The sequence below is a fragment of the Triturus cristatus genome, chromosome 8 (genome assembly GCF_964204655.1).
Source record: "Triturus cristatus chromosome 8, aTriCri1.1, whole genome shotgun sequence".
Taxonomy (NCBI): Eukaryota; Metazoa; Chordata; class Amphibia; order Caudata; family Salamandridae; genus Triturus; species Triturus cristatus.
The window spans coordinates 1,696,847,751-1,696,871,072 of NC_140591.1; the positions used below are offsets into that span (position 1 = coordinate 1,696,847,751).

General features: G+C 46.1%; 1 protein-coding gene across 4 annotated transcripts in view; it reads left to right on the plus strand.

Annotated features, from left to right (window-relative positions):
• Positions 1 to 23,322, plus strand: part of LOC146808631 (immunoglobulin superfamily member 1-like) — a 345,056-nt gene that overhangs the window by 301,721 nt on the left and 20,013 nt on the right. For 3 of the 4 annotated variants that reach the window (XR_014968019.1, XM_085623664.1, XM_085623662.1), the window contains one exon: positions 9,812 to 9,864. The exons of the other annotated variant lie outside the window; for it this stretch is intronic. Coding sequence is in view for 2 of the 3 variants with exons in the window: in XM_085623664.1 (XP_085479790.1) it covers positions 9,812 to 9,864 (53 nt within the window). In the remaining variant the exon portion in view is untranslated. The remainder of the gene's footprint in view (positions 1 to 9,811; positions 9,865 to 23,322) is intronic. 4 annotated transcript variants of the gene reach the window in all.

Genomic DNA, 23,322 nt, shown 5'->3' on the forward strand with positions numbered 1-23,322 from the left:
GCAACATATAGCTATTTTAGCACATCACATTGTTCATTTCTGGGTTTTTTTCTAAGTTTCTACTTAATATTAATTAACCAACATTTTACTTAACAGACTGAAAACATCAGAAGACCCACAAACACATATTGAGCTCATTTCAGACATAAACAGAAAGGGGTCAAACACTCAGGACACAAACTACAGCGCGCTCTTGCATTTTCGTGAGTAGCGCCATTGCTATTTACTTACAGAAGTTGCACTAATGGGAAAACCACATAGACATTTAAACACACATTTGACCCACAAATCAATACTCAGGACAGAAATAAAGAACAGCTCACAGACTGTACTTGAACCAAACCATTTGCAAATACTACTTGTAAGTCATATTTACAAGAAACGCTTCTCAATAGTGTTCCAAAAGACTGCATAAACAGCCCAACAGACAGATGCATGTCCAAGAAGTAGTGAATGCGCTCAATTTCTTAGCTTTGGCTAGCAGAACACCAAACAAAATCGTTCTGCATATCTTCATTCATAAAACTGCGCAGAACAAAGGATCCTTGTTTTGTATTATGTCATATTTTAATTCCCCAGGGATACAAAATCACCAAGGAAGAAATATGTTTTTTTGAATCTAACCTATTTAGATATTTCCCACACTATGGTACCTTCCAAAAAACCAACACATTTCTCCATGTGAGCTTACCAACAGGCATGCCAAAAATACTGCGGAAAACGCAAGAATTATAATCAAAATGGTGCTTAAGGTACTTTTCGTAGGTGCACCGTTCAACTAAACCAAATGGAGAAATATCTCCTCATTACCTGCCTACACAAATTGCAATTCGCATATCCAAACCTATACAAACCAAAAGTTGGCCAACACAAATCTCAAAGTTCCAAAGCTACATTTCCAAATTTGCTAAGATCAGGCATCTTATAGCTCACTAATCTAGCTTCAAACTTCAAGGGGTTATCTCTACCAATACAATCGCAAATATATGAGACCCTTGGCTATGGTAATTGCAATGACCAAATCAAAAACCAAGAAACCAACCCCTCGGCTTTGGTAATTGCGATAACCAAATCAAAGACCCAAAGAACCAAAGGACTGGGAGCGACCCACTTATACTTAACTCTTACTTTTACTAATCCAAATTCTAACTGTCAAGTTCTACATGACCTAACGGTCTTTTATAATACGCACGCCAAAAAGGTTCTCAGTCAGGAGTGACATCTTTTGGAGAGTCAAAGTCAGAAAGATCAGAGACATACTGGGCTGCAGAGACAAAGAATCCCCCAGAACCCCTGTGCACAGAGTACCTGCTTAGTGGATTTCCGCCCTGCTCTCCCCAGCAGTTTTCTGTCCTCTGACAAGATCACTCCACCAGATAGCCACTTCTGATGAGGCCCACTGTCGGGGGCCAACTGTAGTACTTGAAATTTTCATTCTCAGGGTAATATAACAAAGACTTGGCAAAAGAAGCTGAAATAGCAAAAGACATCTTTATTAAACTCAAATGAGTGAGACTACGTCACACAGAAGCCTTAGCAACTGAACGAGGCAGTCTCCAGAACAAAAACCAGTCTTCTCTTTTATACAGAATATTACGCTTTGGGCAACACCGCCCCTGTTTTACAAGTGGTCATTCACATATTTTCGCTTCAAAGAAGGAACAGAGTTATGATGACAATCCCACATTTCAGCTCGTTCAGCCCACTATCATTTAACCCAGCAAGGCTCAGAACCCTCATCAGATATCAGCAGACCCCAATAACACGGGCACCTCCTGTTCGTAAAACAAGCCATAAAGTAGGAAACAGAGTCAGATGTGAAAGAGATTAGTCAGGGTTCGTGTGGGAAGAAGGAATTTAAGATGGGTCGAGCCCTGATGCTAATCACATTAGGCCGCGAGGAAAGGAACCGGCCGGACAGGATTGACCTCGGGCAGCGGAGTCAGTTTGCACAGGTCAGAGAGAAGTCACAGAAGGTGTACGTGTCCTTTAGGCCTAGGCATGGCCTTAGTGCAGCCTATGTGAGGGCAACCACAAAATGGCTACTGTTCTAAAATGGAACCCACGGATACAATATGTAGTATTGTATACACGGTGAATTCATCAGTGAAACATGACGAAAACACTTGTACATACCGCTTTTGTCATTTGCGGTTCGTTGACACCAAAATAGGCATGGTGGGGCCATGCCTCCAATGTGGTTCCGAATTTTACAGTACCACAATTCCCATAGGGATTTGTCCTCAGTCACAATCTACTGAGAGCTACAAAGGAGTCCAACAGAAGAGGAGACGACACCAAATTAATTAAACTGAATATTTAAATTACTATAGATCTGAGTCATACATGTATGACTTCTTCCCGATCACCTCTTGCAACAGGTTCTAATGTAATTTATTTTGCCTTTATTCAAATGAATGCGAATAATTGGGCCAAAATAATTTTCTCTTTCTATAAAAATATAATTCAGACATCAGTCCATTCCCCCTGCTGGAATGGATTCATTTTACAGCTGCTCTACAAGCGTGTTCCCATATCATAGACCAACTGCTCTTCTTGAAACAGACCGTAACACCTCTGCTGCGATGATACTGTTGGCCATGTAGGCGTGGGTTTGCGAAATCAAGTCGATCAGCTTCACACAATCAGGCTTTCAAAAAGCTTGATCTACATTTAATAAGATCATGGCCCTAAGTACTATGTATTTAGCCTACAAGCATTGGCAGATGTATACAGCTGTTTCAAAGACTGTAGCTCTTTGCATGCGATCGCGTTGATCAGGACAGCTCGATAAGAAAGGTTGAGATCGATGAAGGTCTGCAGACTCTGATGAGTCAGGTGCATTCAGATACCTGCGTTAGGGTTCAGGTCAATAATGTGTGGGTTCTTCTTTCATCCAAAATAAAAGCTTATAATGGCCTAAAACAAGGTTGCAATTTGGAGCCATTTTTGCAGAGCTCTCTGCTACCCCTTGAAGCTCCTTCTTCTCATCTTGACTTGAAGGCAATCTTGTTCAGCCCTCTAAGACTCTAACTGGTCTACAAAAGTTGTTAACCAGATTGCCCAGTTATTACTATTAAAACCAGCTAGTAATCAACTGGAATAAAACAAAGTTTTTTTTAAGAGAAACCTGCCTTCATCTGGCACATAAACGACTAATAAATAGAGAAAGTAAGATATTATTGATATTTTGATCTGACTCGGGCTAAAATTCTTAGTTGGACAAGCCACTTTCTCAAACTAATGGCCACTGGTGGTAGGCTTAAAAAGACTGAATAGGTGATACAGAGGGTGAAGCCACTGGGGAAGTGTTGATTGCCTTTAAAGAAAACATGTATTCTACCTCCATATTGTAGGATGTTGCAGTACTTTCTGGTATGTTAAACGTGTACCTTGAGATGTTGTCTTCTCAACTGATGCTTCATCACTGAATCAAATGTGACTTCAAATGCGTGACTGGAGATACCGACCTCTGTATATCAGTTCTCCAATGTTCTGTAGTGCGACAGCGTGAGAACGCCAAACGCAAACCATGTTGACTCTTTATACCTTTGAAACCACTGAGCATACAAATTGTCTGTGTCCAGTATTGTATCAAATTAGAGTCAAAATACTTAAAACTGATGTTTTAACAGAGCAGGTAGTGGTTCAACTGTGCTTTTAAGAAATATCTGATGTCGCTGGACTGAGAGGCGGTGCAGGCCGTCCGTGTTAGCGACACAGCAAAGGGGAGCGCCGGTAAAACAGACCTTTCCAGGGTAACAGCACAGTTTCATAGTTGAGTCAAATTCTCAGTCCATTCCTTGTTTCAAAAAGTACTTGGTCCATGTAGCCAACCAGTAATTCAGATGGCCATCAAGCCTGTCGCTCCTGCTGTGCCTCTTTGTTGGCGTTCTGATCTGACGTAAGAAGGACTCGGTAAAATACATCTGTTCACTTTTAAAAGGGCAGGGTCCGTGGCAAACCCAAATTTCTAATTTGAGAGCATGATCCTGTAAATGTTCTGTGATTCCTAATTCATCACGCCTTGAGCGGCCCGACTGCTGTATCAACACGCTGGGAGATGTCGCGACTGCAGTAAATTGACCGACTTTGGACACTCTGCGCTAGCGGACAGACCACAGTCTGTGTCATGACCCGGCCAATCTTCACATGTCTCTCTCTCTTCCGGAGTCCGTCAGGGGTCCGTGCTCACCAAACTCTGTTTAATATTGACATTTCTCCACTGGCTGCCCTAATATGCTCATTTGGGTTTTAACATGCCTATGATACAGAGACTGCTGATCTTATTCTTTGGCAAACAAACCCTATAGTTGAACCTGTCGTGGTGGCTGTAAGAAGTAGGATTCTCTAATACCCCTGCATGCTTCACAACTACTTTACAGATTTTACTTGACAATCGTCTCTTTTACTGCTCAAATCTCTAGGTATCTGCCACCTGCGTTTATATACTTGCCTTTTTTGGAAAATACTTCCTTTGGTGCCCACCTCCTACCATCAAACTGAAGTGCAATTCTTGATATCTTACCATCTAGAGTACAACATGTTGCTATACTTAGACCTTCCACGGTCCCACATTCAATGCTCGCAACGGATTCAGAATGAGCTGATCGCCTGACCTGCATGGCGGCTGGCATCTCCAGAGAGGGGGGGCAGCTGCCAACGCAAATCTTATTAATAAAAAACATACCTGAACCGACCTCTTCTCAGGAAATGCATGCAGTGAGGGCACCAATCCTGTGAGAGCAGCGCCGTGATTGGAGGGCGCGGCCTCACTCGGCGCTCCCCAGCGGCCTGGGGGCCTGCACTTACTCTAACCCAGCCGGCCAAAGGGACATGCACACTTTGAAAAGTGCTCAAACAGCCTCCCTGCTGCTGTCATTGAGCAGCGACCCTGCCCCCATCATAACGGTCGCTTCAGGACAGGAGGATAAAAAAACAAGCTTTTGCAATGCAATGGTCTCTCCTTTAGGCGTGTTTAAGCTATTAGCATTGGAAATCACAATGCCTTTTATTTATGTTTTAAAAACGAAAACAAAAATAAAATGCATTGTCATTTGCAATGTCAATAGCTCAAACTCGCGTAAATGTGAGACCTATTGCATTGCAGATGCTTGTTTTGCTTTCCATCGCGCCGTCTGCTCGCCTCCCTCCCCAATTGTACCCGTCTCTCTCCTGCGCTTTCTCTCCTCTCTTCCGATCTGTCTGCTGCTCTTTTATCGTCTTTCCTCCTGTCCCTCGTGCTCTTTTGTAGGTGGTTTTTTTTTTTGTATCTCTGGCTTTCGCCCACCACTCTCCTCATCTCTCCGTCACCTCGGCTGCCTCTGTTTCTCCTGCTCTCTATAGCCACCGCTCATGGTCTTTCACTACCACATTCAAACTTCTCCCGCTGGTTTCCTATCTGCTGTACTCTTTCTCTCCCCCACCTAGCCCCTTCTCTCCCTCTCTCATGCAATGCTGGGACCTCGCCAGCCCCTGCCGCCTCCCCAGCCCCTCTACCTTACCTCACTGTGCCGGTCTGAGTTCACCATTGCATGAAGGATAAAGAGGCTGCGAGGGAATGGGGTGCCCCCTCCATGCCTGCAACCACCAGTCTCCATGACAACAAGGACGCTGCTCCCTCTCCTTCCTCATTGTGTTTCTGAAAGCATGTGGAAAGGGCTGGACGGGGCAAGGGGGAAGGAAGGGGCCGGACGGAGGAGGGAGAGGGAATCTCGGGATGGGTGCGAGGAATGGAGCAGGGGGGCTGGAGGGCCGAGAGAGAGTCTAGGAGGAGGGAGAAGGCATCATGGGAAGGGCCGGGCTGCAGTTAAGGAGGAAATAGCTGTGGGGAGGATCAGAGATGGAGGAGTGGGGACAAGAAGGAAGTGGGGGGGTGATTAGTGAATAGCAAATTCAAACTCCTGCACCTATCAGCATCCAGAGACCCACAGACTTCCACCAGCCCTCACCGCGGCCTTGGGGGTACGGTGTGCATCCCGCTACCAGTGCCCCGGACTCATGGGGTGCCCCCATCATTTACAAGCACCGACAGCCATCTTCCCCCGCACCCCGGCATCTAGTGCGGCACAGCCTGAAGCTTTGTCTCTGTAGATGAGCGCTCCCAGGGGTGTGTCCCTTCGCTGCACTCCTCCCAGTAGCGGATTTGGCTCTGTCTCTGAGCTGCTTCTATGTTTTTCGGGAAGGGTGCGTCTCCGGTTCTGCTGGGTGCAGGTTTTCACCAGTCAGGGGTGCATTTTCACGAAATTTCAGAGAATAGAAACTTAGGAGCGAATATTTAACGGAGCGCGGTGTCAACATCTTGCTTTACATCCGGTATAAAATAAATAAACGGAGCGCTGTGTCCCTAAAGTGGGCGCCGCGGTCCGATGTAAAGTAAAAATTACTAAATAAACAGCGTGCGCCACGCTCCAGCCAGAATGACAATGACAAACAGCGTGCGCCGCGCTCCAGCCGAAATGACAATAAATAAACAGATCGCGCCGCGCTCCAGCCGGAATGACAAAAAAGAAGTGCTCACCCTCTAATTAAAAGAGATAGTAACACGTCACAAGTAAAGGATCTAGTCCCGGTGGGCGGGGCTAAAAGTGGACAGGGTGATAACCAGGAGGGACTAAAAAGCCTCACTTACAATGTGAAGCCAGCGTTTAGCAGGGAGGATGACGCAAGCCAATAGAAACAGGGAGCGGAGCCTACACTGAACTTCTGAAACCGTATTGATTCCAAGAAGCCCTCGCATGGCAAGTCCAGCGCATACGCGCTGCTAACGCCACGTGAGACCTAACAATGGCAACGTATCACCATTATATTTGTCATCTTTGGGGGTAATTTAAGTGGAATGACGCTCTTCCGCTCCAACGGAGGAGCCACCGCTGCTGACCTATGCCTATTAGCACCCACTTTAAATCTCTTCACTGGCTTCCGGTACAAAAGCATATCATGTTCAAAGTCTTATGCTTTAAGCACAAGGCTGTGAACAATGCTGACCCACAGTACATTCCGAGGAAAATGTTCCAGGTATCTCCATAACTGACAGTTTTGCTCTGGCTTACAGAACTTTCTGTCGGTCCCTCAAGTTCATGAAGTGCAGACAGTGAGGGAGTACCATATCCGCTAAATTGTGGAACCCTCTTCCTTCGGAGCTAAAAAGCTCTGCTGACCACATGGGACCGATTCCGATGTCGTACGGACTGGAGTCCCTCCGACATCGGTCACGAACTGTAAACGAACGACCTCCTGTCGTCGGTTACAGACCTGCAAGTAGGGTTCGGTCACATGCGTATACTTTTCAATGAGAGCATGCATTCCTAACGGAATGCATACTCTCGTGAAAGAGCAGGGGTCCAGTTCATCCGTGCACCCCGTGGCAGGCACCTCAAGGTGCCTGCCAGTGGGTTCAGGCATCAACAGAGGGACACCCTAGGTGCCCTCTAGGCCGCCATTTGGTGACCACGCACCCATGGGGACACTTCTGGGGGCCCTCAAAGACAGTTTCCCACTGCCTTTTTGTGCCAGAACGACAGGCACAAAAAGGCAGTGGGAAACTGCCATTGTACTCCCTCAGCCGGAAAGAGTTGGCCGGGGAGTACTGAAGGGTTTGCGGATGGCGGATGGGCTCTCCGAGCCCGTCGTAAGCCATCCGGAAAACCGGGTCGGATTCCTTTCCGATCGAGCCCATCAGAATGGTTTGGTTAGAATGGAATCTGATTGGCACATTCCGATGCGGGCAGGAGGGCTCCGATCAATGATCGGAGCCCTTCCTGCCCTCATCGGACCCACGGTCTTTTGGAAAAAACTTACAAAAATGTATATTTCAACTAGCATAACTTTTCAGTCCCTTGAACTGGAATAGACTACTAACCCCTGGACGCCCTTTGGGGCATCATCAGCACTTTATAAATTATATTTCATGTCTTTAATTCCAATTCACTGAGAGAAGGCATTAGTGCAGTAAGATCAGCATTGCCACGTTTCCTCAGTTAATGCCTGATGTGCTGCTCCAGGCCAGGTTTTTCCTATGAATTCTGGGACTTGTAGTCTGTCATAAAATACCACTAAAAATCCCAGAATTATAAAAAAAAAAAAAAAAAAAAATCTGGTCTGGAGCAGCACGTCGCACATGGACTTGGGAAACTGCAGCTATGTCAGATCACACTGAGAAATGCTGTTAAGTCACTAAATCCACACAGTTATGTGTCCCTACTGTTTCAGAAACACACTGGGAGCTGTGGTTACTACACATCACTCTAGGAGGGATCACAGCAGCTGATACCTTATTGCTGGAGCAGGGGCTGGGGGTGTACAATGCTCCAGAAAGAGAGCAGTGGAGCACGTCAAGCAAACCTACAGACCCGAGAGTCTCCAAAATGTGTGGAAAATGTTCCCAGATTGTCTTTGTAATGAATGTAACTTGCAGGACTATGAGCCGCAGTTCAGAATGAGACGTCTCAGTGGCTAGAGACCAGCTGATGGCATAGAGAGCTACACGAGGGGAGTAGCGCGCCTTCTCCCATTCATTGCTCTATGCTTCTACCCTAGATAAAAGGGGATAACATAATGTAGCATTCACATACCATAGATATGCGATTATATGTTGTAACCAGTGCTTTAAATGGGCTGGTGCTCACCGGTACTGAGTACCGGCACTTCTCAGGTTTCTCCCCTAGAGTACCGGAACTGCTCCTTGTGTCACCAGAGTACCGGTACCCCTAGAGGCATGTTGGGGTCAGGCTCGGAGGTATGGTTACCTGCAGCGCAGGTGCTGCTGGATACATTCAGAGGGAGAGGGTCTGTGACTCGAGTACAGAGCGCAATTGGTACTTTTTTGCAGTTATGTACAGCGCGCACTTGGCAGGAGGGTATTCATTTATTAAAGCGCTTTAAATGAGAAGTGCAAGTTCTACACGAAAGCATGCTTCATTTTCAGGTCTAAACTTGGGTGGCATGGTGAGCAAAAGAATGATGGATTTAACCCAGATCTCTTGACTGGGGGTGAATGTGTTGATTGGTTCTGCATTCCGTCCATCAGTTGTGTGTCTTTTGCTTTCTCGCCCTAAGTGCGCCAGGTGTGCTCAGACGTGGGTCCTGGGCTCACTGTGCCACTGGAGTCAAGCTATCCTGGCTGAAGAGGGGTGAAACCCCGAAACCGGTCCTACGATGCTTGTTTCCGGTCCAGGGAGGACTTGGCTTGGCAGTTTGGGCTGGACTGTTCCCATGAGGCACAGGGTCAAGACTGATTTGCATATGGCCATGTCTAAACTGGGGTGGTGTAGTGGGCAAAAGAACGATGGATTTAACCCAGATCTCTTGACTGGGGGTGAATGTTTTGATTTGTTCTGCATTCCGTCCATCAATTGTGTGTCTTTTCATTTTGGTTTTATGGCACTGGGAGGTGGAATCCAATCCTGTTATTCTGGGCAATCTCCCCGGGCCTTAAAAAATATATATATATATGTTTTCATGTAAAACTCCTGCTTCTCAAGTAAAACGTTTTAATGCCCTTCGGCCAAGTTCGCACTGGACACAACTGCAAAAAACACCAATTACGCCCTGCACAAGTGAAGGAACTTAGCCGAAGGACACTAGGGGGCTTTTACATTAATACGAAAATGACGCTAAAGTTAAACTCCTGCCTCGAAGCCACGCCCCTAGGCACGCCTGTACCGGACCTTCAATCCATGTGGTGAGTACTGGCATATTTCTCTTTACATTGAAAGCCCAGGTTGTAACCCCGCGTGTCACAACAGATAAGGCACGAGAGGTCCCGCCCCTGTTTTTCATCGTATTCAGTTTGCATCTTCTCTTTTCACAGCTGCCGCCTCGGTGCGCGAGGACACATCGACGCAACCAGCGCCCCCTACAGACGTGAGTACAATCTATGCAGTGCTGGTGTTATTTGAGTAACATTCCCATATTGTTAACTCTCTGGCGCAGGGTCATGTTCGAGGAGTGGTGCTGCGTACAATCCACATTGTAGTTTATTTATTTGGTTTCCTTCCATTCGTACATGTTTACATTCTTGGGCCCTTCCCAAAGGAGTCGATGGTTTCAACCACAATCGCAGCTTTCCTGAATCACTTGTGTTTCCAGATTCTAGGGGCTTCCACATCTCCTCGTACCTCTGGCCCATAGCATCTTACATACAGGTCTTATAATGACCAGACCTGGTCATCACTTTCAGATGCAGTCAGGTGTGCTAGCCAATGGCCACCAGCCTCACATGGTGCACTGTGTAAAAAATCTGGGTCTAAAATTAGATCAGTCTCTCTCCATGAGGGACCACATAGCTGCGCCTACGAGCTCTTGCTGTTATAGCCTGCGTCTGTTGCGTAAAATTCCTCCTTTTCTGCCCACAACCCATCGTAAAACCTTGGTTCAGGCGAGGGACATCAGCCGCCTGGACTATGGCGATGCCCTACTGGCCGGGGCAGGAGAGACCTTGTTGAGTAAACTCCAGGTCATCCAAAATGCGGCAGCTAGGAAGGTTATGAACCGCCCAGCAGGCTCCGCATCGGTCCCCTTGCTTCGAGAACTCCACTGGCTATCAGTGAGGGAAAGATCGTTTTTTAAGATCTGCTGCCTTACGTACTCGGCACTCAGCGGTAGAGGCCCCAGATATCTCCAAAAGAGACTTGTGAAGCATGCTCCTATTAGAAATCTGCGGTCCGGTGCGCGGGCTCTTCTACAAGTGCCACGTATCAGGTTACGCCGCTCTGGAGGAAAGTCCTTTTCATACTTGGTGCCCAGATACTGGAATGAGCTTCCAGACTTTCTTCGTAGAATTACAGGGGCAGATTTACAAGCCCCTTGCGTCACTTTTGCACCGTCGTTGCGTCACTTTTGTGGCGCAGCGGCAGCGTAAAAGTTGCGGCCTATTTACAACGTGACGCATCTATGGAGATGCGTCACGTTATAAAGCCCTGCGCCACATTAAACCTGCGTTAGGTTTAATGTATGCAGGGTGGGCGTTCATCAAGGGAGATGAGTTTGCCGGTAAACACCCAAAATATCGATTCCAAAATATCGACTGCCCAGAATATCGAAGTTAAAATATAGAGTGGACAGAATATCTACTCTACAAAATATAGATAGGTCAGAATATCGAAATTGGGGTACAAAATATCGATTACCAAAATATAGACCTTGAAAATATCGATTACCAAAATATAGACCTTAAAAATATCGAATACCATAATATCGAATTTTAAAATATAGATTACCATAATATCGACATTTTTTTTGTGTTATGTATGGAAGTATATGTGTTAAAATGATGTATTATTGTTGTAATGTATGTTTAATTTATTTAAACAAATGAATGTTATGTAATTTAATTATTGCGTAATTTAATTCCGTAGCGGGTTGTGGGTTTATAGGGGAATAGGGTGGGAAGTAATTTAATTATGGTTAATTAAATGTTAATTATATTTATTTGTTTTGATAATTAATTAATTGATAATTAATTATTAATTGGTAATTTATTTTTATTAATTGGTAATTAATTTATATTAATTGATTAATTGATAATTATGTTAATTGTATTTGTTATTAATAGGAGCGGGTTGTGGGTTTGTAGGGGAATTGGGTGGGAAGTAAATTAATTGTAATAAAGTAAATAATTAATTTTTTATTTATGTGTATTGATAATTAATTAATAATTGGTAATAAATTTGTATTAATGGGTAAATAATTTGTATGAATTGCTAAATAATTTTTATTATTTGCACAAATATTTTTATTAATTGATTAATTGATAATGTGAATTGTATTTTTTATTATTGGGAGTGGGTTGTGGGTTTGTAGGGGAATTGGGTGGGAAGTAAATTAATTGTAATAAAGTAAATATTAATTTTTTTATTTATGTGTATTGATAATTGATAATTAATTTGTAATTGGTAATTAATTATTATTAATTGGTATTACATTTTTATCAATTGATAATTAATATTTTTAAATGGTAATTAATTGTTATTAATTGGTAATTATTTTTAATTAACTTTTTATCAGTATTGATAATAATGTCATCTTATATTTAATTAAAATCATTACTTTCCCTACTTTTGCACTCTCTGGAGTGGGAATAGTAATTTTTACCTCAACGCTATCCAACGCTTTCCCTACTGTTGCACTCTCTGGAGTGGGAATAGTAATTTTTACCCCTACGCTATCCAACGTTTTCCCTACTGTTGCACTCACTGGAGTGGGAATAGTAATTTTTACCTCTACGCTATCCAACGCTTTCCCTACTGTTGCACTCACTGGAGTGGGAATAGTAATTTTTACCCCTACGCTATCCAACACTTTCCCTACTGTTGCACTCACTGGAGTGGGAATAGTAATTTTTACCCCTACGCTATCCAACGTTTTCCCTACTGTTGCACTCACTGGAGTGGGAATAGTAATTTTTACCCCTACGCTATCCAACGCTTTCCAACGCTTTCCCTACTGTTGCACTCACTGGAGTGGGAATAGTAATTTTTACGCTCTCAGTATCCAACAAAATCTCGACTTTTTTAAATTACTTATATTATGTTTACATTTTAAGCTATTTTATAATATATTATGTATGCTTTATTTAATTGTTTTTAATAATTAATTTTATATTATTTTTAATACATTTAAAAAATTTGATATTTTGGCTAACTATATTTTGACAGTCTATATTTTAGAATCGATATTTTAGTACTTACCTGTTTGTAGATAGGGAGTCGATATTCTGTCCCTCGATATTTTAGTGTCGATTTTTTGTATAGTCGATATTTTGTCCCTCGATATTTAGTCACTCAACCAGTTTGCCAGTCCTAATCTCTCCCACTGATGCCAGTGTGCTGGACTGTACTCTCACCTCACAGTCCGTGCTCATATGTCTTCTTTGAGTGAAGGAACAATGGGGCCACTCAGCCCGCAGCTTCAGTGATCCGCGCCTCCATCAACATGAAGAGACCTTGGGTCTGTGACAGTGAAAACTTCAGTCAACTGAGACAACTCCGTCGTTTATTGAAGGATTTCACACACTTCTCTAGCAAAAAGAAATATTCACTCCTTCACCCCTCCACGTCTGATTCCTGAATATGAGTGCTTCAGTGCCTGGTTTTGGAATTCTGAGTTTTATGGTATTTTCTGCACCTGGTTATTACCACGCATGTTAAATGCTTTACCCTTAATTACATTACCCAGCCTAAACCACGAATGTGTCTTAACCACACATTCCTTTACAACGTAAATTCGTGGTAAAGGCATGAATGGTAAAGGGGTGCGTGGCTGAGGTCGCAACGCCCCTCCTCCCGCCCAAAGCTACAAACTCCCTACCTGCCCCCCCTTCGCCCTGATGTCCGAATACACTGACCCCCTTCCAACCCGCATGCTGTCCCTAACTCTTAAACTTTTTGTGCCGTCCCTAAATTACCCCAACCCCTCCCACTGCCCTTAGGCCTAAAACCCAAACCCATATTTTAAACAAGCATTGGCATAGCCAATAGGTCTCGCCTTCGGGACCTTATAAGTGTTTAGCCATGCAACGGTTGATGTTGTGGAACCAAGGATATTGGGCTGCATAACTAGATATTTATAAGGGCCAAAGGCGAGACCTATTGGCGATGTTTTTCACTAGTAAAGGCAGTAATCCTTGTTATTGGCAGGGTGAATGTGCACAGCTTGCTGCTGCTTTTGGGCCAGTCCAGACCTGGTTGCATCTTTTTGTTATTATGGTGGGAAGAGGGTTTACATTACTTATCAGGTGACATTTGTGTCAGAGGGTGGCGCTCTGTGTCACATGACACCAGGTACTATAATGTGACCTATCCGTAGCTGCTTCCTGTTGTGCGCTTCATGCGAACGGTAACACCGAGAACCCCGACTTGTGAATCCTAAATACTTGAGCTGCTGTCGCCCTTCATTTCTTTCAACTTTCCCTTTAGATTTATTTATTTCTGAATGGTGAAATTTTCTATGACGTACAGATAAGCCAGAAAGAACCACCACGGAGGCCGCAGTTACTAGCAGTACATGATAGCGAAAGTTGGAAACAAAATCTATAGGGGCAGAAAAACGTATTTGGATATAATGACCCGCCACCCATGTATACTGTTTATTCTCGCTTCAGATTGGGGGTTCTGCCAATGGACCAGCACTCCAGGCTGTGACATGGCATTGTTGCCACATCTGGTCAGTGCCAGATTGACTCCAGAACGATAGAAATATCTGCCCACGAGGTATTTCTCACATCAGCTAATTAAACACTAGAAAGCACTATAGCACGGCCACTCGAATTAAGTGGCAGCGAAGAATAGGGTTGACATAATTATGCAGCAAGGAAAGTCGAATATGTGACATAATGTAGCACAATATGTAGCAGTAATATTTCAGTTTTTTCACAGTTTAACAACTACTAATAGTGTATGAGCAAAGCCGCACCTCATTACTACCAGTTTAACACCTGAATGCAACAATCGTCAGCTGAAAGCTGACCAGTTAACCCTTGCAGAGGGTTTGCCACTTCGCCGAACCACATATGACCCCTTTTGTTTAGAAAGTGTCTACACTTGTGTATGAATACCCTTGTCTACACTGTGTGCTACAAAGCGTGAAGGGTACAATGGGAACGGTACGCAACACAGAAGGCGTACCTAATGAAGGTAAGAGCCGGGGGTTAGAGGGAGCCAAATCTTGCAAACCTTTAATGCAGTTTCGAGCTTAGCAACAGTTTCTGAAAGGAAGATTCTAGAGTCCTCACTGTGAATAAAGCCGAGTGCGGACTTCGGAGACACGATCAGTGTTTATTTATTCAAAGGCAGCTGCCTTTCATTCAAAAGACTGATCGTGACGGATTGTGCATAGTTTGTACATTACAGTGTGTGTCAAGTGTGTGTGTGGTGTGTACACTACAGTACGTGTCAAGTGTGTGCGTGGTGTGCACACTACAGAATGTGTCAACAGTGCGCCTATGACTCCCGATGTTGTTGACACGTTGTAGTTGTGGAACAGCTGCAGGCTTGCATTTAAAACAGAATTATTGTATTTTTTGGTGGTCAGTGCTCCTCCTCACATGTCTGACATACTCAGATTGCTACCGATCACAGCTGTGAGGAAATGAGGCGCCCTCCCTTGTTCACCTCACAGCACTGCGCCTGCTCCTGTAGCATACGACATAGCGCCAAGAGGAGTAAAGAGGAGCTAGACATCCAGGGGTGTTTCAGTACGCTGAGAAAGCGTGTGGCCGGGGACAGAGGAGAGGTACACATAGGAATAGGTGTGTGTCTCTGGAGGTGTACAGAGTCGGAGGCTGCAACTGAGTGTTACAAAGCTCGGAGGGTGCGTGTCGAAGCACTGCCCTCTGTGGGGTCTGCACGTGAAACAGCTGGGAGACACAATCAGTGTTTATTTATTCAACGGTAGCTGCCTTTCATTCAGAAGACTGAGCATGACGGATTGTGCGTAGTTTGTACATTACAGTACGTGTGAAGTGTGCCTCTCGGGTTTAAACAAGCATCGGCATACAAATAGAACATGGTGACCAGTACGGGGTTGTTTGCTCTCCCCCACGCCCCAGTGACACGCCCAGGAGTGACACGCTCTGGAGTGTAAGTACATAGGCCCCTGTCCCTGCAGGCTGGACTCATTAAGGTGTGGCCTAACGGTTAGAGCATATGACCTCGAAGCTGGGTAACCAGGTTCGAGTCTCTGCGGCTCAACCTCTTGTGATTCTGGGCAAATCACTTCATCTCCCCACACCTAACAAAATATGGATGTGCCCGTCTGCCACAGCTGGTGCTCGTGTAAAGTGCCATGATACCTCCGGGTCGAGTTCGAGCTATATAAAACTGCAAGACAAAAAACACAGCTCTGCGAATCTTACACGCCCTCACACGTGCACTCACTGTCACGTGCCTCAGAGGTACTCGTGGGGGGATACACTCTCTCCCCTCCATAAGTGCCCCTCGCTCAAAGAAGATTCACGCACTTCCTGCTGGTTGGCGAAGAGTGAGACACAAGCTCTCACGTGACAATGTCGGGGTATAGCGCCCACCAAGCGCCTCTTGGGTTTAAACAAGCATCGGCATACAAACAGAACACGGTGACCAGTACAGGGTTGTTTGCTCTCCCCCACGCCCCAGTGGCACACTCAGGAGTTACACCCTCAGTAATGACACACCCAGTAGTGATACATACAGGAGTGATAACCTCAGGAGAGACACACAGGACTGACAAACTTAAGAGTGACACGCCCAGGAGTGACACGCTCTGGAGTGTAAGTACAGGGGCCCCTGTCCCTGCAGGCTGGACTCATTAAGATGTGGCCTAAAGGTTTGAGCATATGACCTCGAAGCTGGGTAACCAGGTTCGAGTCTCTGCAGCTCAACCTCTTGTGATTCTGAGCAAATCACTTCATCTCCCCGCGCCTAACAAAACATGGATGTGCCCGTCTGGAACAGCAGGTGCTCCTGTAAAGCGCCCTGGTGCCTCCAGGTTGAATTCGAGCTATATAAAACTGCGAGACAAAAAACACGGCTCTGCGGATCATACACGCCCAGAAATTGCTTGTACTGTCTCCACGCAAGGAAGCTAGAGATGTTTAGGAACGACTGCTGTGGCACAAAATGCCATAAAGGTACTTGTGTGTGGCATAGAAGGACTCCCTGCAGATAAATCATGGATTACAGTGACATAGCGCGTGACAGTAAGAAAATAACAAACGCTCGCCATGACGTTTTCGTCGCCTTTTTCTGCTGTCCCACTTGGACGGCCTAGCCTGCTAAAAGGTTTCTTGTCTTTATGGGGCCATGTGTTTGGCCCCCTACCCCCACCCTCCCCCAGCCCTATAAACTATCCCTGAACCCCAGCCCTGAAACTACCCCTGAACCCCCAGCCCACATTACCCGCAGCCCAGAAAACTACCCCCAACCCTCCCAGACCAGAAAACTTCTCCTGAACCCCCAGCCCAGAAAACTACCCCAGAGCCCCCCAGTCCAGAAAACTACCCAGCCCAGCCCTACATACCTCACCGCGGCTCTCTTCCTGGCAAGGTCTTCCTGCTTCCCTTCCTGCAGCAGCTGGACCGCGCACTGCCTTAAACACGCGTTTGCGGGGTCAAGGCACATGTGTGGTTACGGCAAGCGTGGTTATGCTTGCAATGTCAGAAAACGTGTGGTTGAGGCTGCGGTGTTCCGACTGTGTCCTTAGAATATCAGACCCTGCCTTAGAACCTAATATTTCCTGCTCAATCTGTCATCCGCTTCAGGTTCCATAACTGTGCTCAAGGAATAAGGCAGAGCCCTCGCTCAAAGTGCTGGGGAGCTGCAAACACGCCGAGGGGATACATGACTGCCCAAGACTGTACATGGATTCAAACCTTAAACTTTAAATTACACAGTGGGCACACATTTATGGAGGCACAAGGGCACGCATGCTCATACAACTAGGCAGGCACTAGGTTGTCCACATGCACTGACTTACCAATGTATGAGTGGTGGTGCTTGGTTTAACAGCCACATCAGAGGTCTACTGCAGCCCTAGCCCAGCCCCTACCTCACTTCTTGGGGTACGAGGGGTGCCAAGTGCTAAATCTGCTCAAATGTATAACAGGTGATCCCTTAAATAGGAAAGCCCACCATAACTACAACTATGGGAGAAAAGCAGGAAGTGCCTACAAAAATGTTTCAACTCTAAAATACAGCTTAATTCTTTTTTTTTCTTTTCCACAAAAGACTCAAAATCGCTAGAATAAAAGATTGCCAAAATTGTATTTTCTTACAAACAAATTAAGAAAACTTGTGTATTATATTTTTTAAACAAAATCAATATAATTTTATACCTGTATTTTGTCCTGTACATTTAGCCGTCCATTGAACAGGATGGCAGGCTGGAGCAGAGCCCAGGCAGGGTGTGTTTCCACCGTAGCAGGCGCAGAGGTCTGGGGCTTTTTCAAGGATGAAAAGAAAGACACGGTTCAAGAATATGTCAATAAAGGAAAAGTGAAAGAAAGATGTTGATTCAGTTTGATATTGATACTAAATTATGTGATTGCATTTATGACACAGCAAACAGGAAGAAAGACTTAAGGAGCATACTGTATGATCTAATCTTCATTTCTTTCAAAATTATATTGTCAAAAAGAGGAAAGTATGACCATGTAAGTAGCGTAACAAGTGCTAGCGAGCGACACACATTAGTGTCTTTATTTTTGAGATAATGCAATTTTAAGTATTTTCTGGGTTTGAAGGGTATACCCAGTTAAGGTGGCAAAAGAAACTACCAAAATATAAATCTTCTCAGAATCAGCTAATATAGGTTCATCTACGCATCGGGAACACCTTCTCCTCATGTAAATAAATGCAACTATGTGCCTCGTTCATGAGGCCCTACAGGAACTATTGCACCAGCAGGAACTAACTTTTTTGATGTTCAGGTGGCTCGATGTATCACTGGCATATTAATAAGGCCACGTAAAGCCACGTTACGTGGCTTTTCATGGCATTATAAATATGTGCCCCTTTCACACAGAAAACTGCATGAAAGGGGCGTTCCATGGGTGTTGCTGGGGGGCGTTCCAGCAGCATCCATGGCTCTTTGACACTGCCCCAGATTTACGAGGAATCGTAAGTCTGAGGCAGCGCCAAAAACATACTCCTCCCCAGGGGAGGCGTAAAGGAGGCACAACGAGGAGAAATATCTTTAATTCTCCACTTTTTTCCTCTTTCTATGTGTCCTGCATTCTGTAGCACACATAGAAAGAGGAAAATGCCTCTTGTGATTATTTTGTGCTGGAAGGTTTCCCTTCCTGCACAAAAATAATCATCCTGCAACACAGGCACCCTTGGTTCAAAGGTGCCTGCGTTGGCGCACGGCAGCCCATTGTGTGCTGGCGTAGGGGAAAAGGACAGTGTTAGAACTGGGGGTCTCTAGTTGCAGAGGTAGGTACTTTTGACCATATAGGGACCCTTGCTTCTAGTCAGGGTAAGGGGGTACACTCCTAAAATAACCCCTGCTCTCCCCCTTGGTAGCTTGGCACGAGCAGACAGGCTTATCTCAGAGGCAGTGTGTAAAGCATTTGTGACCACATAGAGTAATACAGTGAAACACTACAAATGGACACCACACCAGTTTAGAGAAATAAGTAATCTTTACTAGACTTAACACAAGACCAAACAAAAAAAATCCACAATACTGTAATCAAAAATAGTCTCTAAAATGGTGGAAAATAGCTTTGTTCAATGTAGATAGTAAATGCGACACTACTCTTAAAGTACCTTGGATGCGTCAGGCAATACAAGCAAAAGGGCCGCAGGGAAGGTGATGCGTAGGTTCCTTGCTTCGGGGAAGGGGATGCGTCGGTTCCTTGCTGCAGCGCAAGGGAGGTGATGCATCGGTTACTTACCGGAGAGGAGGTGATGCGTCGGTTTTTTACTGTGATCCGGGGCGATGTGACAAAATGGCGCCTCGATGCGACGATCCGGTGTGATGCGAGAAAATGGCGTCTTGATTCGATGCGACAACGTTAGAAGTGATGCATGCACACCCAACGGCCGTACGGCGAACTCGGTAACTTCTGAGCGGCGACAGACCCTGCGACATGCTTCTCCGGTGATGCAACGGCAACCTCTGGCGGCGATATGCTTCTCCGGTGATGCTGCGCACTTTGTCGATGATGCGGTGGCAAACAGCTGCAGCGGTGGCCTGCTTCTTCGGCGATGCGATGGCCACTGCTGCGGCGGCGACATGCTTCTCCTCGTTGTGTCGCGCTTCTTGCTCGCAGTCTCTTCAGAGGGCCCAAACAACAGTAGCCACCTGTGAGAAGTTGGCCTGGCATATGCTGTCTCCTAGTTATAGGGAACACCTTGCACCAGTCCAAGTCGACTCTTATAGTGATAGGTTAAAGACAACCTTTAAAGAAAGCTATCCTAGTGGTAGCTGTGGAGAGCAGCCTTCAGGCTAAATCTTGAAGGAGTGTTAAGCTTATTGTTTTACCATAGATAACCTCTTGAATGACCAAATGAAAGAGTAGTCCACACAGGTATATATATAAAATATATGTATTTATTCTAAACAGAATCCCACAAGTCTCTTTATGAGGCTAGAGGCAAAGTTACAATTCAAACAAGCATTGATAGATACAATAAATAGCACTGGAATCACAGGGCCCGGGGGGGGGGGGGGGGGACCAAAACATATATTAAAAAAGTGGTATAAGAACCACGACAATTCTACAGACAATGCCTAGGGCATTTAGGATCGCTGGCCCCTTAAGAATCCACCCCAGGTTATAAGGAAGGGGACCCACGGGAGACGCGTGCAGTGCAAATAGCTGCTATCGGGATCTCTATTAAAGCCTATGGAGAATGTCGCGGTTTGATTTTAAAAGATTAAAGACACTACTAGCAGGACTTCAAAGTTAAGGGCTTAGAGTTAAGCTTTTGGGGAGCCCACTACCACGAGAGTACCGAGGTACCACTGTTACCTGCCCCAGGGAAGCCGGGTGCATAGGTTGTTTTCGATGTCGGGTCGCGGGCTGATTTTCAATGGGAAAATGTACAAAACTGCTGCTAGCCAAAAGCGTTGATGATGTCGTGAAGAATGAAGTTGTAGATCTTGTAGAGGAGAACCTGAAAGCAGAGGGGACAGAGTCTGGGTCACGGCACAGTGACCAGGGAGCTCAAAGGAAAGAGCCCTTCAATGTCGGGTCCTTCAAGTGGAAAGAGGTGTAGCTTGGATCTGCAGCCACGGGCTCCGGGAGGCTTCAAGGAAGGCCAGCTTCTGGAGGGTGACTGTCCCATGACGGATGAGGGTCGCTGCAGTGTTAGTGTCCGGATTGGATCCACTAAGCCTTGGCAACCACAACCCAAGCAAGATGAACAAATCAGCTACTGGTGCAGACCCACGAGGTCTGAGCGAGGTCTCCAGCGAGGAGACTGAAGAGCAGGCCTGGAGCAACCAGAGAAACTCTTGGAAGTAAAGATTGACCTCTGCTAGGGCCCACCAGTCGGGAGACAAGGGACCGCGGGAGGCAGCAATTTGGAGTGCGTACAAGGGAGCCCACGGGCCACCAGAGGGGGCTAGGGCACTGATCTTTGGCACAGTTGCTGCTGAGAGGTTGGCTCAATATTGGGCCAAAAGCACAACTTCCCCACTGGTCAGGATTGTGTGCTATGCAAGAGGTGGCCGGTGTCCTGGGGTATTGGGGATCTCCGCACCCACGCGGTCCACGGTGCTCAGATTTGCTGGGCACGCTCACTGGCCTCTGGGATGCAACCCACCTCAAGGTTGCTGGGAGTCAACGAAGTCCGTAGTAGCAGCAAAGTTCCAACCGGGTCACTTGCAGTGTTCAGGTGCCTGCCAAGCAGGGGGGTAACTCCATTACCCCAAGGGAGATTTCTTCAGTCAGCTGGGAAGCAGCTCATCGAAGGTCAAGTCTGTAAAGTCCAAGATGAATCTGAGGTTCTGGGGACACAGTATTCACCTTTATCCAGAAGATTAGGGGAGGGTCCAGATCAGAGCCTACCAATGAGAGTTGAGGCGGGAAAGGGTGGCTACACCCACTCCCCTTTGCGTGTTTCCCGCCTGGGCGAGGGGCAGGATGCCCCTGAACCGGTTCCAGGCGGTGTATGCAGAATGTAGGCGCTGTAGCAGCCTACGTGCAACTCTGAAAGGCATCCTATGGTGCACCCACCCAGTTCCAATCCACATATCCTGTCTGGGGTGGTGCTGGCACCTCCCTGCCACAGGAGCCCTATTGTCCAGCTGCAGAGGCTGGGATTTTCCCCAGCAACAGGCAGCCAGTGTCATGTGGGTGGCTAGTAGCATCCATTTTGTACTACGTGTGCACTTTTAAATTGGTGTCTAAATTCTGCCGCTTTTCCCATATCGCCCCTCTAGCAGGGGGGATTTGTGCCCTCATGCCCATGGCTGGACTGGGGGTATGATTCTTACATGTTTGACACCAAACACGATATGGTTCTGTGTAGCCATTCTCAAGTTATCACGTTATCGTGATAGACTTATAATGCGGTTAAGAGTATATGGTATGGCTACACTACAAACAACCCAGCAATGGTTTTACGAAGGTTGCAGAGGGGCCCTACTCAGGTAGGGGTCCCCCCTCACACATACCTCAGTACCCTGCCTTTGAGGATTACCAAGGCCTGCTATAGGGGTGACCTATGAGAGTATATGTGTTGTAAATAGGTGGGATACAGGGTACCTGTATCCCTGTAAGGGGTGCAAGCCCCACCTTACCCAGACTACAGTAGTGGTCTGGTGGTGTCAGTTTGTATGGCTGTCCCAGGGTGGCACAATAAGTGCTGCAGCCCTGGTAGGCCTACTGAGGGACCCATGCCCTGGGTACCTAGGGTACCATCTACAAGGGGCTGATAGGGTATCCTCAGTATCCAATTGGTTTGTACCTAGGGTACTCACATCAGTTTTAAGGAGAAAGCAGATAGGCTGGGGTCCTGGATAGCAGGATCTCAGCCAGACTAGTCAAAAAACACTCAAATACCAGGCAAAAAGTTTGGGGCAACCATTAGTCAGATTCCACCTTCCTACACCACCTCTCTGAAGGCAGAATTCCACAGCAAGGGAATTCAGGGGAGCTGGTGGTGAAGTCTTATATCCCAGACACTTCAGGGAGGAGGCAAGCACAGTTCAAGCCCTTGGAGATTCTTCTTCAAGATTGCAAAAGTACACACAAAGTTCCTTTTTCTCCTTTCCTTGGCAATAAAGTAACCACTGCAGGCCAACCCCAACAGCACAGCACAGGGGCAGTCTCCTCCTTCAGCTTCCTTGGTTCTTCTCCTTGGCAAAGGGGTCGTCTTGATCCTTTGTCTCTGAAGGCAGAGTGTGTCTGTAAGTAGTCCAAACCAGTTCTGTGCAGTACTGGAGCACTTTGTATACAGGACTCCTTCTTTCCTTTGACAGTGTGGGCCAGCGACATCAGACGCACCACAGGAGGTGGAGCCAGCATTGTGGAAGGCAGGCACCGCCCTATTCAGACCCAGGTGCAGCTCCTCCCACCACTCTACATGCAGATAGGTCTATTCAGCCCTGTGCTGACTCACCCTGTCTCCTGGAATCCCCCAGCCCCTGTCACTCACAAACCAGACATGGAATACACAACCTAGCAGAGGCAGGCTTGGACAGTTAGGCAAGAAAATACCTACTTTCTAAAAGTAGCATTTTCAAACACAGAATGTTAAAACCAACTTCACTAAAAGATGTATTTTATCATTCTGAGTTCAGGCATACTAAACTTGAATTTCTACCATATTCCCTGGGTCACTTAGAATGATAAAATGTTATAATCTAACTGTCCATTCTGGACTATGGGGACTG